Source organism: Martes martes (assembly GCF_963455335.1).
Source record: "Martes martes genome assembly, chromosome: 17".
NCBI lineage: Eukaryota > Metazoa > Chordata > Mammalia > Carnivora > Mustelidae > Martes > Martes martes.
Genome location: NC_137905.1, coordinates 59,412,336 through 59,438,458, shown reverse-complemented (window position 1 = coordinate 59,438,458; position 26,123 = coordinate 59,412,336). Strand labels below are relative to the sequence as shown.

Here is a 26,123-nt window from a genome sequence, read left to right as displayed (position 1 = left end):
TCACTGGCTCAACCAAATGGCTTCCTAGTTTCTGGTTACTTGGTCTTACAGTTGGCTTTCTTTTATTGCGCACACACAAAAAAACTAGTTCAGACATGTCAAAAGAACCCCACGGGGGCCATCTGAGACTCAGGTTATCCTTACCTGTCCCAGTGAAGGCAGCACCCGCAAGTGCAGGCTCTGTGCATGTGCACAGGTAGCCTGCCTGGGTTTCCCATGGGTGGTCATTCGTTTCCTGGGTGTTGGTCTGGCTTTTGAAGCACAGTTCCCTACTCCTTTTAGTTTGGGTTTTATTTTTAGGATAAGGCTTGACTAAGATCCAAGGATATTAAGAGTGGTGGATCGAGAGGGTGCCGTTTGTGAATGCTACTTTTGAATGGCCGTGGTACACTCTCTGTGTCTCAGTTTCTCCTTGGAAGGTCTAGGACCATAGAGGGGCTTGGAGCAATGCATGACTAATCCTTATGTGGGCACCCCTGCATGAGCCAATCATCACTTACCTTATGAGATGGGAAATTCCTGTGTCCCTTCTCTTTGGAGCTGAGTTATTCAGTCTCTTATATTTCTAGCGAGAAGATTTACTCAAGCCTTATATATTAATAGCATCCATTAGTATAATGCCAAATTAAAACAACCAACCAATCGACTCCCCCTCTCCCAGGTTGTTCCCACCTAGAGGACATCACTGGTAACCTTGAACAGTTCAAATAAAAGTCATGACTGTCAACCCAAATTGAAGAGGTCCAGATATCAGGACATCTCACCAGAAACACCTGTGAGGTGCTAAGGAGCCAGAGGGGCACAGAGGGCCTGTGCTCGTACCAAGCGCTGAGTTCTAGATGATCCCCATGTGTTCTTAGGCGAGTTGCTCTGACACCCTGTTGAGTATGCCAAGAAATGTTGATGCAAAATGAACAAACCCTTTAAAAATGTTTAGAGAAAGGAAGAGTTGTATTCCAGCCCAAGTTAGGGCAGGTGCCCAGGATACAGTCTGCACAAAGAGGAGAGGGCTCAAATACCTGGGTGGCTCCGTCAGTTAAGTGTCTGCCTTCGGCCCAGGTCTGATCCCAGGGTCCTGGGATAATCCCAGGGGTACTCAGTGGGGAGTCTGCTTCTCCTTTTGCCTTCCCCCCACTGATGCGTGCTCGTTCTCTCTTAAATAAATAAATAAAATAAAATTTTTTTAAAAAATGAGTTACAGGGCGCCTGGGTGGCTCAGTGGGTTAAGCCTCTGCCTTCGGCTCAGGTCATGATCCCAGGGTTCTGGGATCGAGCCCCGCATTGGGCTCTCTGCTCAGTGGGGAGCCTGCTTCCCCCTCTCTCTGCTTGACTCTCTGCCTGCTTGTGATCTCTGTCTGTCGAATAAAGAAAGAAAAATCTTTTTAAAAAAAAATGAGTTACAAATCATCATGATGAAGGACATTCCAGAAAGTTTCAGATTTTATCTTGTGTTTTTAATATGTGCAAGTCTGTACGACTTTCATCTTTTGGGACCCAGGGAGGTTTTTTGTTTTTCTTAACTTTATGTTTGGAATGTTCCTTTTTGTTTTGTTTTTGTTGTTTTAATGAAGCAGACATACAATGTGTGCTCTAGGCAGACATAGAGCCCGTGCTCTGAGGTTTTGTGCAGTCATTTTGATCTTAGTAAATGTAAAGGTATAGCTTCCCTGGGAGCCCTGGGGCAGGGCCCACAAACACTAGAAACTGAAAATTTCCTTGATCAATTAGTATTTACTACATTATTTTAATTTTTGTTTTAAAATTGTATTTCTCATATTTTAAGTCATTTTAATTGCTAATGTATTATTTGCTGTAGTTTGCCATTTTATTATATTATTTTAAAAATCATTTTTATTATTTATTGCTTAGTTTATAATTATACATAATTATTGATTATAGTTATTGATGAGGCTCCCAAAGACCTTGGAGTTTTGCCCTTTGTCCCCACGCCCTGCAGGCCCCCACTTCTGGAAGGACAAATGATAGGGAAGAGGTCAATGCCCCTTGCTGCCCCCTTGCTGCCCTCAGCCTCGCGTGGGCTTTATCATCCCAGACTCTCCTATCGTCGCAGACACTCCCCGGCTGGAGGGAGACTGGCCATCATGTCCACACTCGGGGCCTTCCTGATGCTCTGGGGTGAGGTTGCTGGGGCTGGGGTCCCTTGGGGCAGGAGGGAGGAGAAGGGACAGGAATGGGGGCCTCATGGGTGCCCTCTCTACAGGTCTCTCACTGGGCCCAGCGACTGAGGCAGCAGTAGGTGAGTCCGGGTCGGGTCTTGGGGGGAGGTGAGCCCCTGTCCTGGAGCCCCGCACTGACCGCCACTGGCCACGCAGTATTTGATCCCCGGCCAGACCTGTGGGCAGAGGCCGAATCGCTGCTGAAGCCCTGGGCCGGCTTGACGCTGGTGTGCCAGGCCCGCCTGAAGACCCCGGATTTTGAGCTGCTCAAAGATGGGGTAACCCAGGAACTTGTGCGCCTCGACTTACCCGCCATGGAACACCGGTTCCCGCTAGGAGCAGTGACGAGTGACACCCAGGGCCTCTACCGCTGCCGTTCTGGCTTTCAGAGCGGATGGACCCAGTTGAGCAACCTCCTGGAGGTGACGGGTGCAGGTGTGCGGAGGCTTTAACGGAGCCGTGAGACAGTGGGGAAAGCGCTGCGGGGCAGGTCTCCCTTCCTCCACTCCTCACTCTCCTGGTCCTACTTTTCTGACATGGGGGTGGGGGTGGGGAGGGGTGTCCCTGAGCAGCTAGGTGGCCTTTGGCGAGTCATCTGACATCTCTGATCCTGTTTCCTCATCTGTAAAATGAGGCTGATGTTTGCACTGATCCCGGAAGGTTGTGAGGAATAAATGACTGAATCCCCAGAAATCGCTTGGGAAAAGCCCAGCACATTTCCTCTTTCTCTCCTTTCCTTTTCTTCCTACCTTCCTACCTTCCTTCCTTTTTTTTCTTTCTTTCTCTCTCTCTCTCCTTTCCTCCCTCCCTCCCTCTCTCTTTCTCTTTCAGGTTTATTTATTTTAGAGAGAGAGCATGTGCATGGTGGGAGGAGCAGAGTGAGAGGGAGAGACAGAATCCTCAAATAAACTCCCCACTGAGCACGGAGCACCCCCTGCCCAATGACCTGAGCCAGACCAGGAGGCCAAAGCCCAACTGACTGAGCCCCCAGGTGCCCCTCCCTCCCGTTTCCATGAGTGTGGAGATCCCAGTCTGGTTGGGCCAAGTCATTCAGACCCATCCACCCACCCTGCTCCACCCGCAGAGTCCCTACCCCCACCTTTGCTCTCACCTGAGCCGGTGTCCTGGATCACACGGGGTCTGAAGACAAAACTGGTGTGCCGTGGGGGATTTCGTGGTGTGACCTTCCTGCTCAGGCGGGAAGGTGATGATCAGTTTTTGGAGGTGGCTGAGGCCCCGAAAGATGTAGAGACCACCTTCACAGTCCAGCACCCAGGCAACTACAGCTGCAGCTACAGGACCCATGAAGCAGGTGCACCCTCTGAGCCCAGTGCCACTGTGACAGTTGAGGAGCTGGGTGAGTGTGCGGACCATCCCAGAGGGCTTCCTGGGGTGGGAGGTTCCTGGAGGACAGAACTGCATTTACCTTGATCCCAACTCTGAATACCCTTGCCCAGGACTAGGTCTGGGAAACAGTGGTCACACTGTTGGGTGGATCACGCCTGACCTGAACACTGACACTGTGGCGACATGGGTGGCCTGGGGATGGGCCACAAAGAGGGGTGTTCCTGGAACTGCCGCAGACAGGGCCGAGGTCTGGGGGTCTGGCTGAGCGAATCTTTCTCGGGAACAGTCCCAAGGTGGAGGGGGGTAGTTACGGGGGACTCAAGCCCAAGGGACGCTCCCTGCTTTGCAGAAGCACCGTTGCCACCCACGCTGAGTTTCCAGGGACAGTCTGCAGCTGTCCTGCACAGGGGAGCCGGCGTGACCCTCCTCTGCGTGGCGCCCCTGAGCGGCGTGGAATTCCAGCTGCGACAGGGCGAGAAGGAGCTGCAGGTACCCAGGGCCTCCACCAGCCCAGACCGCGTCTTCTTTCAAGTGAACGCGGTGGCTCTCGGGAACGGAGGTCTCTACACCTGCCGCTATAGGCTGCATGGCGAACAAACCTGGTCCCCGGACAGTACGCCCGTGGAGCTGCTGCTGAGCGACGGTAAGCCTGGCAGCCGCAGGCGGAGAGGACGAGGCCATGGGGCTGGGAGGGCCAGAGCCGCTCCGCTGCAGAGGTGGGGAGCAGCAGCAAGGATGCAGGGAAGGGGTCCGCCAGAAGTGCAGGGCTCTGGCTGGGGCCCAACCCCAACTCGTCTGCCTGACCTCCGTTTCCCCAACTGAGAATAGGACAATGAGCTCAGCAATCCCAAGGCTCCAACAAGAAAAACTGGGTCAACACGCAAGTCTGGCACAGGCCATGCAGGTGCCGCCACCTGCCCGGGGTCTCCTCTTGTCTCCGGGGTGCGGGTGGGCGCCCAAGGCCTGTTTGTGGAAGGGAGCCAGTCTGGGGCTGCAGGACCTGCCAAGGACCCCAGGAGAGGATCCCGGACTGTGGGGAAGCACGCGTGCTCTTGCAACGGCATGTCGTGGGCTTGGTGACAAAAGTCGACTCCTTCCCCACGTGTTTTTATGGACAAATTAATAAGGAATAGTGTAGGAATGTGTGTGAGGGATCCGGCGAGGCCTGGAGGGCGGTGCAGTTTGAAGCGGAGGGGGGCCGGCGGGCCTCCTGGGAGGGAGCAGAGCGGGCTGCGCGGCCTCTTGCAGGCAGAAGGCGCGAGGCTGGATCGCCTGTGAGGCCCGAGCTTTCCCCTCGGCGCCCAGATCAGCCCGTGTCCTCCCCGCAGAGACGCTCCCCGCGCCGGAGCTCTCGGCTGAGCCCGAGATGCTGCACCCCGCGCCCGGCGCGCTCGTGCAGTTGCGGTGCCGGGCGCCCCGGGCTGGCCTGCGCTTCGCCCTGATGCGCGAGGATGCCGAGCGCCGAGTGTACCGTGTCCTGAGCCCCGCGGGGACAGAGGCCACCTTCGAGCTGCGGGACATCTCGGTGGTGGACTCCGCCAACTACAGCTGCGTCTACGTGGACACGGCTCCACCATTCGAGGGCTCAGCGCCCAGCGCGCACCTGGAGCTGCGTGTAGACGGTGAGCAGGGGGCGGGGGTGGGGTGGGGTGGGGGCAACCCGGAGCAAATGAGGGTGCCGAAGGGAAGTGCACCGGGTTTTGGTCCAGCCCGCGCGGCAGACCCTTCGGACCAACGGAACTTCGGCCGGGGGACACCTCGCATCTGGCTTATTTCCTGTGCTCTCTGCCGGGAACACCATTTCCCTTGGCCATTTCTTCCTTTGGGTACCCCGTCCTGAGGCCCTGACTGCCAAATGCTAGGGGCCCCAGGAAGTCTCAGAGCAGGCCCGGGTCTAGGGAACTTGCAAGGTCTTGGGGAAGAGGGTGACTGGGAGGACAAGAGGAGGAGCTGCGTCTGTTCAGGACCAGGAAAAGGGAGGTGTGTGAGGACAAAGGGTAGCATCCTGGAGGGAGGGAGCAGCCAGCAGGCCTGGGTTTAGTGGGAGGCAAGAAGGCGTTGAGGGGCTGGGGCAGCTGCTCCTTGAGGGGACGACCTCACTTGGCTGACCCAGCTGTTCTGGCCAGGAACCCCTCCCAGACCACGGCTCCGGCCCCTGTGGAGTGGGGCAGTGGTTCCGGGCCGCGATGCCATCCTGCGCTGCGAGGGCCAGTTCCCTGAGGTCACCTTCGAGCTGCTTCGGGCAGGTGAAGAGGAGCCTATAGCCAGGCTCTGGTCCAGCCACCCTTCGGCAGACCTTGTAGTGACCTATGTGGGGCCCAAGCACGCGGGCGACTACAGCTGCCGCTACCGCTGGTGGTCGCCCAAACCCTTCTCGTCTGAGCTCAGCGACCCGGTGGAGCTCCAGGTGGCAGGTGGGCTTTTCCTCTGGTTCTGTGAGCTGGGTTTCTCCTTCCTGCCTTTGCCCAGATTGTGCCCTCTGCCAGGAGGCCCCTTCCCTGCACCTCCTCCCAGCACACTGGTTAGTGTGCCGAGTCTGCTGGGGTTACAAGGGAAACTGAAGGCAGGGAGAGGCCCCGGAGCAGAGTTGTTGGGTCAGCTAGAGCACGTGGAGGGAGGCCCACCTGTGGGAGGGGTCTTGGCTGGCGGCTGACCAAGCTAATTACTTTCTGGGGGGTCTCAGTGAGGTCTGCCCTGATTTCACTAGGGAGGAGGACACCTGATGCCTCCCTCCTCTACCACTTCTGTTTTGTCAAATTGCCTAGGAAGTTGATCCAGCTGCAGACTCACGCCGCTAATGGTATCTCTGGCAAGTAGTTTCTCCAGTCTGGCTCTGATGCCTCACGCCGCAGCTAGAGGCTGGACTCACCTGGAAGTGCTGTACTGCCCCTCATTCCTCCTGGAAATCAATAAAAATGTGAACAGAGACTTTAAAAGGTGTCCTTGGCTAATGGTAGCCCTGGTGCAAGGGGCCATACTTCCAGGGCTGAGGGAAGTGGTCTGGGATCTTGTGTCCTAACAGTAGATGGGCTCTGGGTTGGATCCTGAGGATATAGGGGCCATGGACTGGCTACTTGGGGCCACATTTGTCAAGATTACCTTTTGCTTTCTTCAAGCTGCCTCCTACTCCACAGGCACTTCTGCCTGGTCCCTAGCAGGTCTGGGTAGGGAGCTCCCCAGACAAACCCAACCCCATCTTGACCAAATTGGTCCCCACACTGGGAGGCACTTCAGAAAGGCTGCATTTTGTAGTTCTCTTTTCCGGACTGAGTGGCCACCAGCTGACGGTGCTGGAGTCTGTGCCCAAAGGCTAGGTCTCTCACACTGGAGATTGAAACCGTTGTAGGGGTACGACCCATCTTTATTCTTTCCCATGTCCCCTCAGATCTATCTAAGGCCCTTTGCCTGACCCAGTGCCCCCCTGGACATTTGATTGCCCAGTCCACTTAGAGCTTGGCCCTCAAGGTACAAGCATACCAGTAGCTTTGTATCAGCATTATCAACTAATACTTGATAAGTTTTGTTTAAGGAACTTGCCTATTTCAGCTGAGTGGTCTGATTTCCTGGTATAGAGTTATTCACAATATTCCTGTATTCGTTCAATGCCTACAGAGTCTGTAATGATGTCACCTCTTTCATGCTTGATATTGTGTCCCTTCTTACCCCCCCCCATATCTCCCTCTGTCAGTCTAGCTAGGGATTTATCAATTGTATTAAACTTTTAAAAGAACTAATTAACTTTTGGATTTGTTCATTTTTTCTTTTTCTTTTATTTTTTAAATCTTTATTTATTTGACAGACAGAGATCACAAGTAGGCAGAGAGGCAGGCAGAGAGATAGAGAGGAGGAAGCAGGCTCCCCGCTGAGCAGAGAGCCGGATGTGGGGCTCGATCCCAGGACCCTGTGATCATGACCCGAGCCGAAGGCAGAGGCTTAACCCATTGAGCCACCCAGGCGCCCGTGTTCATTTTTTCTATTGTCTCTTTTCTACTTTGTGGATCTCTACCTGTATCATTATTATTCTCTTCCTTCTATTTCTGAATTAATTTGTTCTTTTTCACTTTCTCCAGGAAACACAGATCATTGATTTCTTGGGAGTGAACATCAGTAACAGCTCATTATAAGGCTGAAAAACAAGTCTGTATTAGTTTAAATAATAGAAAATTCTTTGTGAATAAAAAATAATTGGCAGGGCACCTGCCAATTTTATTTATTATTTTTTTAATTTATTTTCAAAGATTTTATTTATTTATTTATTTGAGAGAACACAAGCAGGGGAAGTGGCAGAGGCAGGCTCCCCACTCAGCAGGGAGCCCACTGTGGGGCTCAACCCCAGGACCCTGGGTTCATAAGTTGAGCGGAAGGCAGATGCTTAACCAACTAAGCCACTCAGGTGCTTCATTGTAATTCATTTATTGGGCTTATTTCTTTGCTTAGAGGGGTGTGTGTGTGTGTGTGTGTGTCTGTCTGTCTCTGACATTTCTCTAGGGACTACAATATGTGTACCTCACTCTTCAGGCTACATAGAATTAATATTATACCACTTACAGTGAAATATAGAAATCTTATCACTACATAGGTCTCTTTGCCCTCCCCTCTAATTTTTTAAAAAAGTTTTGTACACTAATGGTTCTTTGAGATATAATGTATATGCACTAAAATATACAAATCTCAAATATATCACTGAATGAATTTTTTTTTTAAGGTTTTATTTATCTGACAGAGAGAACACAAGCAGAGGGAGTGGCAGGCAGAGGGAGAAGCAGACTCTCCACTTAGCAAGGAGCCCGATGTGGGGCTCGATCCCAGGACCCCGGACCCTGGGATCATGAGCTGAACCGAAGGCAGCCACCCAGGCGCCCCCAGTGAATGAATTTTGATATTCTCCCCTCTTTATGTTGTAGTCATACATACTACATCAACATACATTAAACACTACCAATGTTATAAGTTTTGTTTTCAACAGTCATGTCTATCTTTTTTTTATTTTTATTTTTTTTTATTTTTTTTAAAGATTTTATTTATTTATTTGACAGACAGATCACAAGTAGGCATAGAGGCAGGCAGAGAGAGAAGGGAGGAAGCAGGCTCCTTGCTGAGCAGAGAGCCCGATGCGGGGCTCGATCCCAGGACCCTGAGATCATGATCTGAGCTGAAGGCAGTGGCTTAACCCACTGAGCCACCCAGGCGCCCCTATCTTTTTTTTTAAAAAACATTCATGTATTTGTTAAAGAACAAAAATTTGCAATGCATTACTTTCTTTATTACCAAAGTTCCGATTTTCTTTCTGTTGTCACTTCCCTTCTACCAAAATCACTCTTTAGCCTGCTGGCAAGATTGTTAGTTTTGCATAATTTGAAAATGTTTTTATTTTACTCCCCTTCTTGATGTGTATTTTCATTGGATATAGCATTTTGGATTGCCAGGGTCCCCCCCCACCCCACCAGCACTTTAAACATGTTGTTTCTCTCCCTTCTGGTTTTCACTATTTCTGACAGGAAACCCATAATCTTTTGCACTGATCTTTATAGGATGCATAGTTTTTCACAGACTGTTTTCAAAATTTTAAAATTTGTTTTCAGGAGTTCAATTATGATGTGTCTAGGCATGGATTTCTTTGAGATTACGCTGTTTTTCACTGAGCTTTCTGAACCTATAAACTGACACCTTTTCCAAATTTGAAAAGTTTCCAGTAATTACTTCTTCAAATACTCTCTCTGCTATTATCACAAAGAATGTGGCAGCATCTTCAATGACATGTATGGTCTTATCAGTTATTGTGATTCTGTTCCCTAATATGGATGTCATGAGCTGTCTGATTCCAAACTATCACATCTTCCTAATGCATTGTTCTATTTATTACACAAAACGCCACAAAAAACAAACAAAAAAAAAACCCCAACGAAACAACATAGCAATCCTATGACCCTAATGATGCTTTCGTGTCAACATCTATTTTGTTGAAATTAATACAGCTCTGCTGTCATTCTTCAGATGCACATCTGCCTTGTGTATCCTTTTCTATTCCTTTACCCTCAACTTGCCCATTTTAAATGTGTTTCTTTTAAAGAACATATGTCTGGAATTGAAGGAAATCCAATGTTAGTATTGGTCTTACTTGGTTTGTTAAACATAGTGGCGCTTCTTAAAATTGCTGACATATTTGGAGAGGCTTTCAAATCTTAGTGCTTCCAGTCTCTGGCAGTAAAAACTTGGCCACATCCCTTCCTCTGTAAAACAGGGATGGTCATCCTGCCCTGAGTGTTGTGAGATGATGCACATAAAGTTATTTGGCAGAGTGAACACATGTGGATCCTTAATGAAGATTCCTTTTTCCCGATTTCCTCCCCCTTTAGAAAAACACGGGAAGACACATACGTCATGACAAAGTGGGTGGTGGAGATGCTCAGAGCACCAGGGAGTGGAGTTTCAGCTCTTCTGTGCCAAAGACAAGGAAAATGGGGGCAGACAGAGGTGGAGATGGACACTGCAAGCTGGTGGCCAGGCCCTAGGTTGGGTGCTGCACAAGGCAGGTCGTCTTATTCCTGCTTTATAGACGAGCAGTTCACTGAGGTTCAGGGAAGTCACGAATCTTGAGGTCCCAAAAGCAGCCCTGGGGAGGAGTATGGCTCGGCAGCCTGACTTTGGGCCCATAATCTTTCCATTGCCTGAAGGCTTACTGGAGGCCTGTGTGATCATTTGACTAGTAATGTGTACCTCTCATCTCTGAGCTTTTCCTATGTCTGTCAACTTTGAGTCTCTCAGCCTCGGTCTCACTCTGAGTGGCAGTCTGCCTGTGTGTAGGTGTATCTGGGACTTTCTCAGAGATACTGACACAAGATCTGTTTCCCTGGGTCTCAACCTTCCTGTTCTGAACCTCACTCCTTGGTTGGTCTGTGACTCTGCTTACTTGTGACACAGAGGGAATGAGTTCAAGACACAGGGAGAAACACTGGGAGAGATGGTACAGTACATAACAGTATGGCAGGTCATATGGCTAACATGTGAATGCGATAGGGTCATCAGAGAGAGGAAGACTGACACCCTAAAAGTTAAGAACAGAAGCGGTTACAGACACGGACCCTGAAAGAGGGGCAGGGATACAGAACTGTGAGAGGGGGCCAGAGAGCACTGGCAGCATGCTGGCAATCACTGAGTCCAGGGAATTCTGGGGCGATAGAAAGGGCAGACTCAATGTGGTAACATTTCATCGAGGCCAGCGTATGCCAGGCTTGTCTGAGTGCTGGGGCTCTGGGAAAGGGAAAATAGGATTCTTCTTGCCCTGCAGGGTGTCAGGGAGACAGCAACCTTTCTCAGGCCGCAGGGTGGAGCATGGCGACTGCCTCCGGGAAGGCACCAGTCACAGTATAATCATTCACCAGACACTGGTCAGAGCTTACTGCACCCTGTGCTGCGGGTACTGAGGATAAGACATGGTCCTTGCTCTTGGAAGCTCAGTGTCTTTGGGAAACACAGACTGTAAGCTCTGGAAGGAGTGAGTACAACATGGTAGGAAGTTAAAGAGAAGTTGTGAGTACAACATGGTAGGAAGTTACAGAGAAGTTAAGGAGGTGATCTGGAAGCCAAGAAGGCAAGCTGAAATCAGCTCAAGGAAGTAGGGGGGCTTTGTTAGAGAGGGCTATGTGAAGCATCTGGGAGGAAAGAGGAGAGGAGGTTTCCAGGCACAGGTACAGAGGCACGTAGGTGGGGGAAATATGGCTTCTTCAGGAACCACAAGTAGTTCCACATGGCTGGTGTGTGGAAGGTGGGGCTACCACAGGAGGAGATGAACGGGGGCTCAGGTCACAAATGATCATGAACGGCAGGTGAAGGAGTTTGACATATATCCCTAAGCGCAGTTCTTTGAAACCATTTTCACACCACTGCACACATAGAAAAATGACAGTTTTCACATACACATATAAGGGTACCTGGAGAGGTTGTTTGGGGCCAAGACTTCCGTCTTGGCATACTTGTAACCCATTCAGGAAGCTTTGCCACAGAAGGGGGTGCACTGGAGAGCTATCTACTACGGAGTGACACAATCAGGTCTGGCTTGCAGAAAGAGCCCCCTGGAGGCTGGTGTGGAGAATGAAATAGCAGGGAAAGTCAGAGGAGAGAATGAAGGCAGGAGACCCCAGCTGCAATCCAGATGAGAGGAGATGAGGGCTCACAGGTGACAACGGTGAAGGCGGATTAGAGGTGAGTTTTTGGTAAAGCCAACAGGGCTGATGACTGATGGGATATAGAAGAAGAGGGCAAGGAGACACAGATGCTGCGCAAGCATCATGTCACACCCTTGATTAGGGAGAATGTGAGAGAGCCTGGGGGCCCGGAGAAGGCCTCACAGCAAAGGCAGCCCCACAGGTTGGCCTTGGAGTTGGACAGGAACAGGTGGAGCCGAAGAGCAGGTGTAAAGGCACAGAGGTGGGCACGGACTGGCATCCCTCCTGGGCTAAGAGGGAGAGGAAAAGTTAAGAGTAAGTTCAGCTTACCAGGTAAGTTAAGAAGTAAGAAAAGGTAAGAGCAGCTACATGGGAACATGAAGCTGGAGCCTTTCTGTCCCGAGCATCCTGGGACCACTGCGTCCCAGCAGAAACTTTACTCCAATTGTCACGGCTCTGAAGACCAATCCAGGTCCTCAGCTCAGCTGTCCTTTCTCTGAGAGGGGCCTGAGTGGGGTATGGAGAGAAGCAGGATCTTTCTGGAAGCTTCTCCTGCTGGCCTGAAAAGCTCTGTGTTCACCAGGCGCCTCCATCTGGGTCTCCAAATGCAGAGTTGTTCCCAGACAGCCCCAGAATCTGCCCTGAAGCACCTTATCATTTTAGGGTACTATCAATCACCCACCCTGTTCTCTGTTCCTTTGGAACTTAGGGTTTCTTTTAGATGGCGAGCCTCCAAGGGGAAGTTGTTTTGTGTCCCAAGGGCTTTCTCTGGTTACTGCAGGACTGTGATGTGGATTCTCAGGTGAACCATGAGGGCTGAGCTGCGGCTAAAGGCCTTCCCACAGTCGCTGCACTTGTACGGCTTCTCTCCCGTGTGGATCCTCTGGTGCTCAATGAGGGAGGAGCTCTGTGCAAAGGCCTTCGGACAAACCTTACACTGATATGGCTTCTCTCCGGAGTGGATTCTCAGGTGGCGGATCAGAGCTGAGCAGTCACTAAAGGCTCTCCCACAAGCGTCACACTTGTAGGGCTTCTCCCCAGTGTGGATGCGCTGGTGCTGAGTCAGATGCGTGCTCTGGCTGAAGGCCTTCCCACACTCATCACACTCATAGGGCCTCTCCCCTGTGTGTACCCGCTGGTGCTGAGTGAGATGGGTACTCCGGCTGAAGGTTTTGCCACATTCCCCACACCTGTAGGGTTTTTCTCCAGTGTGGATCCTCTGGTGCTGAGTTAGGTGGGTGACCCGGCTGAAGGCCTTCCCACACTCTTTACACTCATGGGGCTTTGCCCCGGTGTGGATGACTTGATGCTGGGCCAAGTGAGTGCTCCGGCTGAAGGCTTTCCCACAGTTACTACAGGTGTAGGGTGTCTTCCGAGAATGGCTCTTCTGATGTGTCTCGAGGGCTGAGGGACTCTGGAATGTTTTCCCACATTCACCACACTTGGAAGACCCCCTCCCTGAGTATATGCATGGAGGCTCTGTCTTATCACCATCTACTGGATCAAATTTCTCTTCTGGTATCTTCTCTTTCGAGGTGAAATCTGGCCACACATTGGGACTATTTCCCAAGGCAGCAGATTCACAGCTGGGCTGGTCGATGGGAACATCCTTGTGAGGCTCTGAAGTTTCCCTCAGATCCATCTCTTGGGGGACAGACTTCGTCCAGATTTCCCCCGAGAGTCCTGCCTGCCTCTCTGAGCTGCCCTCAGGTTCACAAGCATCACCAAAGGTGGGTCCCAGGGAAATACCTCCCATAAGGGTTTCAGTGGCCCTGTCTAAAGGCTCTGACTCTTCCAGATCACTCTGCTTGCAGTTTGCCTCTGAGAGCTTGGCTTTCGGGTCCCATCCTGAAACAATCCAAACCACAGTGTCACCACTCTTCCCACACAGAGCTCCCCAACTAGGCCTGGTCTGACTCTGTAAGGGGAGACACAGCCACTCCTGACATTTGGCCCCATTTCCAAAGGAAAGTTTCTCATTTGGTGTCCTGGATGACAAAAGGGCATAGGCCTGTCCTCCCACACCATCAAAAACTGGATCACAGGTTTCAATCCCCCCTCCCCACAAGTCTCATTCTTAAAGGCTGCTGATTTTTGCTCAAGTGTCAGAAGGAAGACTCTGATGTTGAACTGAACGGAAAGAGTGAGAGCGCGAGCAAGTAAGCACGCACAGGGGTTCTTCTTTGCCGAGTGCCTGCATACTCGCTCCCCCTGGGCAGGCCCCAGCTCTTGGTGCCTTCCCCAGGGACCTAGACACCTACTGAGCATTTTCTGCAGGTGCTCAGTAAATACTGGCTGAATGAGGGAATTAATTCCAGATGCTCACAACTGTGCAGTTTCCTACAGTAGACTCTACCTCGAGCCCTAAGTAGACAAGTGCTGCTGAGGGTGAGTGCTGACACCCGTGCCTGGTTTCCCCAAGACCCCCAGGGGACTTAGGCCCACTCTTTCTAAATGGCCGTGAAGGCAGAGTATGGGTAAAAGGAAGCTGGAGACTGGGCTGTGTATGAGTCAGTGGCATGTCTGAACTGACCTTTGAGCTGAACTGATCCTTGAGGGGTGCACAAGGCACCTGGGGACAGTGAATAGCATCGTGCACTGGACAGACCCCAGGAAGAGATGGGAGAAGGCACATAGCTGCTGCTTGAGTCCACAGTGGGGCCCCAGCTCTGCCGCTGGCCAGCTCCAGGGCCTTGCAGTCTTGCTTTTGTCTGGCCCTGCTTCCCCACCTGTGCCAGAGGGACCCTCTGCCGCTCGCCTCCCAGGGGTGCTGGTCATTCCTGGACTCTTGTTATGTGCTAGTCTCCAAGGACAGTGGGTCATTTCCATTGCCTTGTTTCAGCTTCAGTCTGCTCTCACAAGGACATACTGCAACAATTGCACTTCAACAAGGAAACTGAGGCCCAGTTGAAGGAAGGTCTTGAGTATCTAACTGGTACAAGATGACACAGTTAGCTAGCGGCCAAGCTGAGATTTCAGCTATAGATCTCAGCTTTCCTCCTTTAAGCCTACAGATGTTCTCCTAACTCCCCAGCCTCTCCAGCCATATGCTTGGTCCCACATCTCCCTTTCTTCCTGTATTCTAGAAATATCACACAACCTGCCTTTCCAGAATTCACTAGTCCATATTGTACCACTGGCCCTTCACCTCCCACCATTCCCTCTGCCTGGACTGCCAGGTCCTTCTCCTTGTCTCTGTGCCATATTGCCTTTTCTCTGACAACCTCGACCCTGCAGGAAGATGGGGCCATTACCCCCTCTCCTTGTCCCCATGACCTCTGCCTGGGCACAGCTGATGGGGCCAAGGGAAAGCACATGACTACCCTCTCCGGAAAAGTCTGCTTTTTAAGGAGCTAAAAAAAGAATTATCCTAACAGCCCCAGTTTCCACTGTGTTTAATCTGTGCCAGGCATTGACACTGAGGTAGGTATTATGACTACAATTCCCATTTTATTGACAGGGAAACAGAGGCACAAGAAAGTCACATGACCAGGAGGAAGAGGAGCAGTGGCTGGATCTACCAACCCTTGATCATACTTTTGTTCCTCCTACTCACAGCACGCCTCCTCCCAGGTCCCGGCATACAGACGCCATCTGCTACCATCAGGCCTGGCCACGCTGGGCCAGGCCCTTCTGGGAGGAGCCTTCACTCCCTGCTCTCGACTGTCCTGCCATCCTCTCTGTGTCCTACAGGCCCTCCCTGGGCCGGGATATTGGTGTGGGTCCCCCAAAGCAACAGTGCCCACTCTAGTAAAGGGCAAGACTGACTCAGCCAGATCCTAGAGGGCCAGCAGAGGGAGGAATCAGAGAAGACACAAGGAGACACCGGGTATTTCTGTCACCCCCGCCCCCACCCTCACAGGCTTCCAGCCCCCAGCAGCTTGGTTTTCCTTGCTCATGTTCGTCCCTGGGATCTGGTCACTCAAAAGACAAGCACAAGACCCCAACCAGTTCAGCTGGCCTCAGCCCAGGGATACTTTACTGTTCTTCCTGGGGGTTTCTACACTGATAAGACATATTCTGGGTTGCTGAGCCAATTTTATCTCCAATGAGGTTAGAAGCTGCTTAAGAGTAAAGCTAGGAGCGCCTAGGGTGGCTCAGTTGATTAAGTGTCTGCCTTTGGCTCGGGTCATGATCTCAAGGCCCTAGGATTGAGCCCCCCCCCCCATCAGGCTACCTGCTCAGTGGTGAGTCTGCTTCTCCCTCTTCCTCTGCCCCTCCCTGCCGCTCCTGTGTACTCTCTCTCAAAAAAAAAAAAAAAAGGAAAAGAAAAAGAGAGAGAGAAACTAATGTAGGAAAACCCAACTGAGAAACAGAATGAGAAAAAAAGAGTCCTGATACCATCAACAGAGCTCCTGAATATAGCCATGAAGCCTCCCTACTTTGCTTCAGTCAGTTTTGTTGGGTCGGTGGTTCCGGGAATGCAGGAGGAACAACAGAAATGACCGCCAGGGCCGCCATCTTCCAGTTCCCTACCCCCCCTTCCTTAACCCTAGACTCTCCCGCCAAAAGGGTGTACGCCCAGGTCACGTCTCCATAGGTAACCTGATACCTATGCAGGAAACAGGAGTATCAGGAGCCCTCACCCCACCCCACACCTTCCAATCACCAAATATGGATGTGAGCCCATGCCCTACCTTGGCCCGATAAAAGACCCCTGCCAACTCCCTCCCAGTGCGACTTGCCCCACTCCCCTTTCCGGAGTCGAGGAACCTCGCTGGAGGGTGCCCACCTCCTCCACCTCCTCCCGGCGTGACTTTCCTGGCTCCCCTTCTCCTGAGCCCTGAAACTTCGCCGGAGAGTGCCTTTAATAAATCTTGCCTTGCGCCTACCTCGCCTGGTGTTGTGTTTATCTTGTCTGCAAAACTTAACAAGTTTGGGCTGGGATTTTGGTCATTAGCAATCAAAACAGACCTGCTTAGCACAATGTGTGAGTCTGGGTGAGGTACAAAGGTGACCAGTGTGTGAGCGACCCCAAGCCCAAACCCTGGACTCCCACATTCCAGTCCAGGCTCTGCCCTCAGTGTGCTGTGAATAGTTACCAGCTGCTCCCCCTCACCTCTCTTGTCGAGTGCCCGAGTCAGACCTTCCACCAGCATGGCAGCCTCCTCACCACTCTTGGGGAACTGGGCACCCACCCAGGACTGCATCTTGGGGGGCAGCGCCCCCAGGAACTGCTCCAGCACCAGCAGCTCCAGCATCTGCTCCTTGGAGTGCGCCTCGGGCTGCAGCCACTGGCGGCACAGCTCACGCAGCCGGGCCAGGGCCTCATGTGGGTTGGATGCCTCCTCATAGCAGAAGCGCCGGAAGCGAAGACGAGCAGCCTCAGGGTGGGCGGTGTGGCCAGAGCTAGATTCCTGGATCTCAGAGAGGGGGGCCTCCTCGTCCTCCACCTTCACCCGCAGGAAGCCTTCCTGTTCCCAGGGCACTGGGCTCAGAGGACTCTTGGGGATGGCCATCAAGCAGCAGCACAAAAAGGAGGCGCAGGAGGGCTGGAGTGTTGGAACTGGGTCTGCAGGAATGCCAGAACTTTGTCATTGTGTGGAACTTGGGGCTCTGCTCATACCTGTAGAGCAGGGCAGATGCAGACTGGGGGCCTGTGAGATGTGACTCATTCTCACAGAGACACAGATGCTCAAAATAATCAGGTGCTAAGCACCAGTCTAAACATTTGCAAACAGTAACTCATTTAAAACTCACAACAAAGTCAGGAGGTGGGAACTTCCTTTCCATTGTATGGATATGAAAACAGATAGAAAGGAGAAGAGTTGCCCAAAGATTCCCAGATACTGAAGGGATGGGGAGTTGCTGAGCTGTAAACCAAGGCAGCCTGGGCCCATGGCTGGTCTGCTTATAGTGCTCTTCCCACACAGAACCAGATCTCTTTCCCCTCACACACACTCCCCAGGTAGCTACACACGGTCATTCACTCACTTTATTTACTAATTATTTTGTAGCTTCTGAGATGGATACTTATATAATCGACATTCAGCCTTTCTTCCTTTCCTCTTTTCTAATACATTTACTTAAGGTTATAAATTTCCTTCTAAACACAGCTTTAACTGCACACCCACAAGTTTGATGTTGCATTTTCATTATCATTTAATGAGTTCAGAATATTTTCTCATTTCCATTGTAGTTTCTTCCTGACCCATGGGTTATTTAGAAACCTACTCTTTCATTTCTAAACAATTGGGGTTTTCTAGTTATCTTCTTATTGTTGATTACCACATTAACACTGTTGTGCTCAGAAAACGTGCTTTAGTCATTTTTAATCCTTTGAAATTTGCTAAGACTTGGTTTGTAACCCAATAGTTAATTTTGGTCAGTGTTCTGCATAAACTTAAAAAATAATGAAAAAAATTAAAAACAGAACTACCCATACAATCCAGCAATTCCATTTCTGGGCATTTATCTGAAGAAAACGAAAACACTGGGGCGCCTGGGTGGCTCAGTGGGTTAAAGCCTCTGCCTTCAGCTCAGGTCATGATCCCAGGGTCCTGGGATTGAGCCCCACATCAGGCTCTCTGCTCTGCAGGGAGCCTGCTTCCCCCTCTCTCTCTGCCTGCCTCTCTGCCTACTTGTGATTTCTGTCAAATAAATAAATAAATAATTAAAAAAAAAAAGAAAATGAAAACACTAACTCGAAAAGATATATTCACCCCTATATTCATTGCAGCATTATTTATAATAGCCAAGATATGGAAGCAACCTAAATGTCCAACAACAGATGAACAGATAAAGAAAATATGGCATATATATATCATATATATCCATATCCATGATTTGATATGATACATATGATATACATGTGATACACATGATATACATATGTCATACATATATATGACATATAGAGATATATATATCAGCCATAAAGAATAAAATTTTGTCGTTTATGACAGCATGGATGGACCCTGAGGTATTATGGTAAGTGAAATAAATCAGACAGAGAAAGACAGATACCATTTGATTTCACTTACATGTGGAATCTAAAAAACAAACAAGTGGACATACAAAAGAAAACTAGTTTCATAGATACAGAGAACAGACTGATGGCTGCCAGAGGAGAAGGGGGTTTGGGACTGGGTGAAAGGGATCAAGAGATACAAACTTGCACTTATAAAATAAATAGGTTATGGGGATGTAATGTATAAAACACAGAATATAGATAATGATACTGTATTAACTTTGTATGGTAAGAAATGGTAACTAGACTTATTGTAGAGCATTTTACACTGTGTATGAATTCTGAATTACTGTTGTACATCTGAAACCAATATATTGTACATTAACTATACTTCAATTAAAAAAATGCAAAGCCTTTCCAGATAAATGATAGAAGATAAACAAATGATGACATATAAACAACTTCATCAACACTAAAAACTTTCATAACTTGAAGGACACCAACAAGAAAGCAAAAAGGCAACCCATAAAATGGCAGGAAACATTTACAAAATATTTCTGATAAGGAACCTGTATCTAAACAATTCCAGGGGCGACTGGGTGGCTCAGTGGGTTAAGGCCTCTGCCTTCGGCTCGGGTCGTGATCTCAGGGTCCTGATCTCAGGGTCCTGGGATCGAGCCCCGCGTCGGGCTCTCTGCTCGGTGGGGGGCCTGCTTCTCCCTCTCTCTCTCTGCCTGCCTCTCTGCCTACTTGTGATCTCTGTCTCTGTCAAATAAATAAATAAAATATTAAAAAAAATAAACAATTCCATAATAAAAAGACAAATAATCCAGTTAAAGAACGGGCAAAGGTTTTGACTAGACATTTCTTCAAAGAAGATATACAAATGGCTAAGCGGCAACATGAAAAGATGCTCAACCACAGAATTCCAAATCAAACTCCCAATGAGATACCACTTTACACCTGCTAAGATGGCTAAAATCAAAAAGAGGTAACAGGGGTGCCTGGGTGGCTCAGTTGGTTAAGCGACTGCCTTCGGCTCAGGTCAGGATCCTGGAATTCCGGGATCCAGTCCGGCATCAGGCTGCCTGCTCGGCAGGGAATCTGCTTCTCCTTCTGACCCTTCCCCTTCTCATGCTCTCTCTCTCTCTCTCATTCTCTTTCTCTCAAATAAATAAATATAATCTTTAAATTAAAAAAAAAAAGAGGTAACAAATGTTGGTTGGCACTTGAGCCATGTCCTTGGGCACAGGGAGAAGCAAACCTTAGTAAAGTAAATCCCCAATCCCGAAACCTTTCTGTGGCAGCTGGCAACTTCTGGCAAAACTGTGTTCGAGCCCCTAGAAGCTCATTTGGACCTCTTGTCACCTTGTCCTTGCCATCATCCCCAACCCCATCTTTACAGCCTTCGTCCCTGTTATTCTCCTGTTCTACAATCTCTCTGCACCTAAATTCTCCTAGGCCTCCAGACCGCGCTTCACCTGCCTTCTTCTCCAAGCCCTGTCCAGGCGCTTGGAACAAGCCAAGTGAGTGCCCTGGGTCTCTCTTTCCTATAGCTCTGGCTATAACCACATGCCACCCCAGAGAGCGCGGGCAAGCGGAGCGACGGCGCCCGGGGCACGGCCTGCGTCAAGTGCGTAGTAAACAGGCGCCGAGCAAATGGAGGGACCGGGAAAGGCTGGGCGTGGTCACCCACAGACGGGGGGAGTCACTGTACAGGGGAGGGGAAGCAGGAACGGCAGGGGCGGCTCTAAGTGCACCAAGATTCCAAGCTCCCTTTTGGACACCGGGAGCTTCCGTTCTGGGAAATCCCTGATGACAGTCGCTGAGACACGTGTACAGGGACCCGCCTCAGCCCATCCCCCTCCGCGCTGACCGCACATCGGGTCAAGGTCCCCGGTCCGTGAGTGTTCAGCCAACCGAGGACGGTGGTCCTCGCTTGTCGCTGTCCCGACAACTGACCTACCTCGGAGGGCTGCTGTGAGGTCACGCAAGGCGCTCCGTGACGAACGTGCAGCGGCGGCCGGCAGTCGGCGAACACGCGGCGGGCACCCAGTCCGCTGACGCCGCAGCCCCCTGCCGGGTCAAGCACACAGAAGCTGCTGGGGACACGTCCACAAGGCCGGGTGGGTGGCCGCCGTGCAACAGCTGCAGCCGCGGACGCGCCGAAGCAGACTCCGTACACCGGGCGAAGCACCCCCGTTCCGGCGGGCCCGGCAACATCCCAGCCACTCGGTCGCTCGCACACGGCCTACCTCAGGCGCGGCGTCCGCCACACCCCCGAATCCGCCCAGGCACCCCAATCCCTGCGTCACTCCCAGTCAGGGCAGGAGCCGCAGGTCCTCCGAGCGGCGCCGACGCCCCCGCGAAGCCCGTCGTTCCGCGGCTCCGCGCGGCCCCGCAGCCACGCCCCCACGCTCCGGCGCCCGACGGCAGACAACACCCCCGCGGGAGCGCAAGCCCCGGCCCGGTCGGCCACACGCCACAGCGAGCGGTCCGTCAGAGACGCGCGCCCGCGGCAGCCCACTCTCGGCTGCATCCCCGTCCGCGGGCCGCACGCTCCGGCAGGGAGTCCGACACTCGGCTGGGGCGGCCATCGGGCGGCCCTCCAGTCGCGCCGCTCGTGGTCAGCGCCTCAGTCCCCGCCGGCGGGTCGGTCCCGCGCGCCGCGCCCAGGCCGCCGCACGAGCTGGCGGCTTCGGGGCCTGGAGGGTTCCTCTCCCGCCGCGACTCCAGCGGACCGCCCCAAGACTCACCTCACCCGCGCCGCGCCGGCCACTTCCGGGAGCTCCCTGGGAGGCGCCCGCTCGCCGGGACCACAATTCCCAGAATGCGCTGCGCTGTCCAGCTGCGCGCCCGCTCGCCGGGACCACAATTCCCAGAATGCGCCTCGCCGTCCCGCGGACGCGCGGGCTCGGCGGAACCACCACGCTCAGGGGCCCGCGTTTCAAGCGCCGCAGCCCGCACGCCGCCCTCCCGTCCGCCGGATTACAAGCCCCGGAAGGCCCCGCGTCCCCTCCTGCGCACCCTGCGGGCACGACGGTAGTTGCAGTGCGGGCGGGTCGTGGGCCGAAGGCTGGCCCACTGTGGGGTTGTGGCGACCGTGAGTGGAGAGTTGGGGATTGCACGTGTTTGTCCTCTGTGGCTGTAGGTGCCCCACAGGCTAGCTTGAATGTGCCATTCGCTGTGACCACGTGTGTGGGTAGTTCTTGTGTGTGTAACTTGTGCGTGTGCCCTCTGTGTTAGTCACCGTATGTGACAATCCTGCAGCACGGTGTGGCTGTCACACTGAGAGAGGGTGTCTGGTGGTGGTACCCAGGAGGGCCCGATACAGCAGGAGGGCCCCAGGCTGTGTAGAATTGCTCTGTGATGGTGCAGGGACTGTGACTGTGATCACGGGTGTGACTGTAATAGTGTGGATGCCTGAATGTGTGATGCATGTGAGAACATGTCCTCTGTGGAGAGTCTGAGCAGGAGACTCGGGCTGGGGGCGGAGGACAGGGTGGGTAGGGGCCCAGCCTGTGTGGTGAGGCTTTGAGGCTGGCCTGGCCCGTGCTTACTGACCGCAGCCTGTGATCATGGCCCCTTCTGCTCATCAGACCTTTGCCTGCAGCCAGAATGAGCACCTTGTGTCTTCCACAGATGTACACTGAGCAGTAAGGGCCGGTGCCATCCCAGATGGGACGCTGCAGCGAAGACGACAGGCACCGCCTGCCTCTGTGGAGTGGACGTTATTGTTGGGAAGGCAGACAGTGAACAAAGACGCAAAAACTGCTTCTGAGGAGGTGGCATCCCAGTTGAGTCCTGAATAGAGGGAAGAGGCAGAGTGTTTCCGTAGATGGAATGCAAATCCCAAGAGCTGGAGTGGATTGAGGGAAGGACACAGCGAAGGATAGGGACGGAATCGGGAGCCCTGTGCGGGCAGATGGTGCAGGGCCTACGGGCCATGTGTGGACTTGGATGTCTACCCTGAGAGAGGTGGGAGCCATAGGAAGCCTTTGGCCAGAGGACCGTGCTTTGATTTAGCTCTTTGTAGGGTTCCTCTGGCTGTTATAGGGGAAGACTCCTGGGGTGAGGCTAGAGGCAGGGAGACCTAGGAGGTGAGTGCTGCTGGAATCCCGGGGAGCAGCATGGGTCAGATCAGGATGGTAGAGGTAGAGGTATTGCTAAGTGGTCAGACAGGTCTGTTTTGAAGACGGAACAGACAGGCTTGATGGGTTGAAGTGCAGCATCCAAGGGGAGAGCAAGGCTGGCCCAAGAGCCTGAGAGTGTTTTAGTTTGCTACAGCTGCCTTAACTAAACACCACAGACTGGGTGGCCTACACAGTAGACACTTATTTTCTCACAGTTCTGGAAGCTGGAAGTCCAGGATCAAAGTGTTGGCGGGGTTGGTTTCTCCTGAGGCTTCTCTCCTTGGCCACGTTCTTGCTCTGTCATCATGTGGCCTTTCCTCATTAGCACACCCCTGGCGTCTCTCCCTCCCAGTCACTGCATTCGGGCCCACCCATATGACTTCGTTTAATGTTTGTTATCTCTTTAAAGGTCTTGTCTCCAAATACAGTCACATTCTGGGATATACCAGGCGTTAGGTTAGGGGGTTAACATGTGAATTTGGGTGGGACGCAGTTCAGCCTGTAATGGACGAAGGGGCATTGGTGTGAGTGTGGGGATACTTCCTGGGAGGCTTCTGAGGGCAGGGGAGAGAGGAGTAACGAGCCTAGATGGACAGTGGGTGTGGGGTGACCTGGAAGGTCGGCGGGAGCTTTCCTCAGGGCCTTCCTCTCTGTCCAGATTAGGAGTCTGTGCTGTTAGAGCAGAGAGGAGTCTTGCCCTTTCTATGACCCGAGGCCAGGGCATCCTTGGTGCTTAGCCCAGGTCAGAGCCCCAAGAAGAGTTGTGAAGAATGAATGGCGGACTGACAGTACTCCCTTCTTGAAGCTGCTTATCTGGATTCTCTCTTACTTTCCATCCGCACCGTGGCCCTTCCACTCCACACCCCAGACTTTGGGAGACACCTTTATGCTTATTCTCTGATTACTGGACCAGTGCTCTAGACCTCTGGGTCTTCCTGAATAGACTCTCCTCTCTTCCTCTCTCTCTTTCTCATCTTCTCCCCGGAATTCAAACCCCATCTTTTATTCCTCTTAATTTGGCAGTTTTGTCAGTCAGCTATTGCTCTGTAACGAACAGTTACGACAGTTCAGTGACCGACAGCAGTAAGCACTTATTTCTCTCATGAGTCTAAGAATTGGCTCATCTGGGCTGGGCTGCGCTCCAGGCTATAGGTTGGGTCCATCTCTGCTGCATTTGTCTCGTGCGGCTCATAGGGCAAGTTTGTCTCATGGTGATGGCAGAGATGCCTGCAGGCTTGAGGCCCAGGCTCAGAACTAACATACTAGCAATTCCACTCAGATTCTATTGGCCAAAGCAAGTCACATGGCCACACCCAAAGTCAAGGAAGAGGCATCCATGCTGCCTTTAGTGAGAAGAACCACAAATATGGCCAAGGGTATGTGCACAAGGAGGGGTGGAGAACTGAGCCATTAATTCTGTCCACTTCATCAATACTTTTGGGTTTTTTTTCAGCTTAGAAAGTCAACGGAGTTAACATTTGGGATCTTGGTTTCTTTCAGATCAAGGACGGTGACCACAGAGCATATTCAGAGAGCTGCTGTAGTTCATCATGGAGGTAACAAGGGAGGTCATCAGAAAAGAGAGCTCATGGGGCTCTGCTTTCAAAGATACTGATGCTCCTGAGGCCTCCTCAGGGAACCAGAACAGAAATGCTACTGAGGAAACTTCTCCAGGTAAAAAAATTTTAAGCAAAGGTCATTCCCCAATACAGAATCTCCTACTATGGGGAGAGGTTATAGGCAGTAAAGTTGTGAGAAGGGGGGACACCTGGGTGGCTCAGTCGCTTAAGCGTCTGCCTTTGGCTCAGGTCATGATCCCAGGGTCTGGGATCAAGTCCCGCATGGGGCTCCTTGCTCAGCGGGGAACCTGCTTCTCTCTCTGCCTGCTGATCCCCCTGCTTGTGTTCTCTCTCTCTGACAAATAAATAAATAAAATCTTTTTTAAAAAAGTCGTGAGGAGTGTCAGGATACCTTCCAGCTGTATAAAAAGAGAGCGTTGCTGTGGAAAAGAAACCACACATGTAAGGTGCACATGGAGGAAGCTTTGAGCAATGCCAGAGGCAGTTGTGTCCTAGGCTGCCTGTGTGCACGGGAGTCCCTGCAGGTCCAGCTTGTATTGGAAGAGTTTCAGGCAGCACTTGGCCCTCCCTGTGCACGAGAGGACTCACACTGGGGAAAAGCCCTGTCCATGTAGCACCTGTCCATGTAGCACCTGTGGGAAAGTCTTTTGGTGCCAGCCTAACCTCATTGATCACCAGGGGATCCATACTGAAGTGAAACCCTATGAATGCCAAGAGTGTAGAAAAGTCTTCCTTTCCTGGTATATAGTGTACTAAAAAGTACACCAGAGGACCCACCCCAGAGGGAAGTGGTACAAATGCAAGTACTGTGGCAAAGCCTTTCCGGGGAGCTCGGACCTGCGGGAGAGCCCTGGTGGCTATGCTCTCTCCGTGTCCCACGTTATCTCCCATCGTCCGGAAGGCCTAAGGCATCTCCTCTCTCTCATCTTACACCTCCTAGACTCTCACTGCTTCCCTCCCCTTTGCCAGGGTTTGCCCTTCTACCTGGTTCTCTTTCCATATTCTTTTCCCTTTAAAAACTAACTCCCTTCTTTTTAAGCTATAGCTCACATACCTCAAGTTCATCCTTCTAAAGTGTGCAGTTCACTTTTTTTTTTTTAAAGATTCTATTTATTTATTTGACAGAGAGAGAGATCACAAGTAGGCAGAGCAGCAGGCAGAGAGAGAGGGGGGGAAACAGGCTCCCCGCTGAGCAGAGAGCCTGATGCGGGGCTCAATCCCAGGACCTTGGGATCATGACCTGAGCCGAAGGCAGAGGCTTAACCTACTGAGCCACCCAAGCGCCCCTATTTTTATTATTTTTTAAAGATTTTATTTATTTATTTGACAGAGAGAGATCACAAGTAGGCAGAGGCAGGCAGAGAGGGGGAAGCAGGCTCCCTGCTGAGCAGAGAGCCCGATGTGGGGCTCGATCCCAGGACCCTGAGACCATGACCTGAGCTGAAGGCAGATGCTTAACCCACTGAGCCACCCAGGCGCCCCATGCAGTTCACTTTTTAATATATTCACAAGGTTGTGCAAAGACCACCCCTGTCTAATTCCAGAAGGCTTTCCTCACCCAAAACAAAGCCCATGCCCATTAACAGTCGCTCCCTGTTCTCCCATCCCCGGCCTCTAACAGCCATTGATCTGCTTTCTGCCTCCATAGATTTGCCTGCACTGGCATTTCGTGCGCATGGCCCCTTCTCGCTTTCTCACCACTGGTAGACACACCACAGGGGTCCTGATCCAAGAAATGCTGCTTCCCTGTCAAGCACTGAACTGGGCTTTGGCCTGTGGGTGGCCCCGGTTGCCCTCATCTCCTTGGGTCT

At 51.7% G+C, this 26,123-nt stretch overlaps 2 protein-coding genes across 2 annotated transcripts; one reads left to right on the top strand and one right to left on the bottom strand.

Moving 5' to 3' along the window:
• The first annotated feature begins 1,462 nt into the window (after positions 1-1,462).
• On the top strand, positions 1,463-6,460 carry A1BG (alpha-1-B glycoprotein). Its single transcript, XM_080829381.1, has 8 exons — positions 1,463-2,136; positions 2,222-2,257; positions 2,334-2,612; positions 3,262-3,534; positions 3,874-4,167; positions 4,853-5,146; positions 5,651-5,938; positions 6,290-6,460. Exons 1-8 carry the CDS (start codon positions 1,980-1,982, stop codon positions 6,295-6,297), a joined length of 1,629 nt encoding a protein of 542 aa, XP_080685507.1. The 5' UTR covers positions 1,463-1,979; the 3' UTR covers positions 6,298-6,460.
• Positions 6,461-12,808: 6,348 nt separating this feature from the next.
• Positions 12,809-20,676, bottom strand: ZSCAN22 (zinc finger and SCAN domain containing 22). Its single transcript, XM_080829382.1, is given in 6 exon segments — positions 12,809-13,183; positions 13,187-13,321; positions 13,325-13,465; positions 13,469-13,537; positions 16,765-17,201; positions 20,566-20,676. Coding segments are annotated over 5 exon segments (993 nt in total). The 5' UTR covers positions 17,149-17,201; positions 20,566-20,676; the 3' UTR covers positions 12,809-12,919.
• Between the last annotated feature and the right edge of the window lie 5,447 nt (positions 20,677-26,123).

Bases quoted from the DNA above. Each gene is read 5' to 3' on its own strand.
- A1BG (XM_080829381.1), top strand. From the start codon at position 1,980: ATGATAGGGAAGAGGTCAATGCCCCTTGCTGCCCCCTTGCTGCCCTCA. The intron at 3,535-3,873 runs GTGAGTGTGCGG...CCTGCTTTGCAG, and splicing joins TGTGACAGTTGAGGAGCTGG to AAGCACCGTTGCCACCCACG. The intron at 4,168-4,852 runs GTAAGCCTGGCA...TCCTCCCCGCAG, and splicing joins GGAGCTGCTGCTGAGCGACG to AGACGCTCCCCGCGCCGGAG.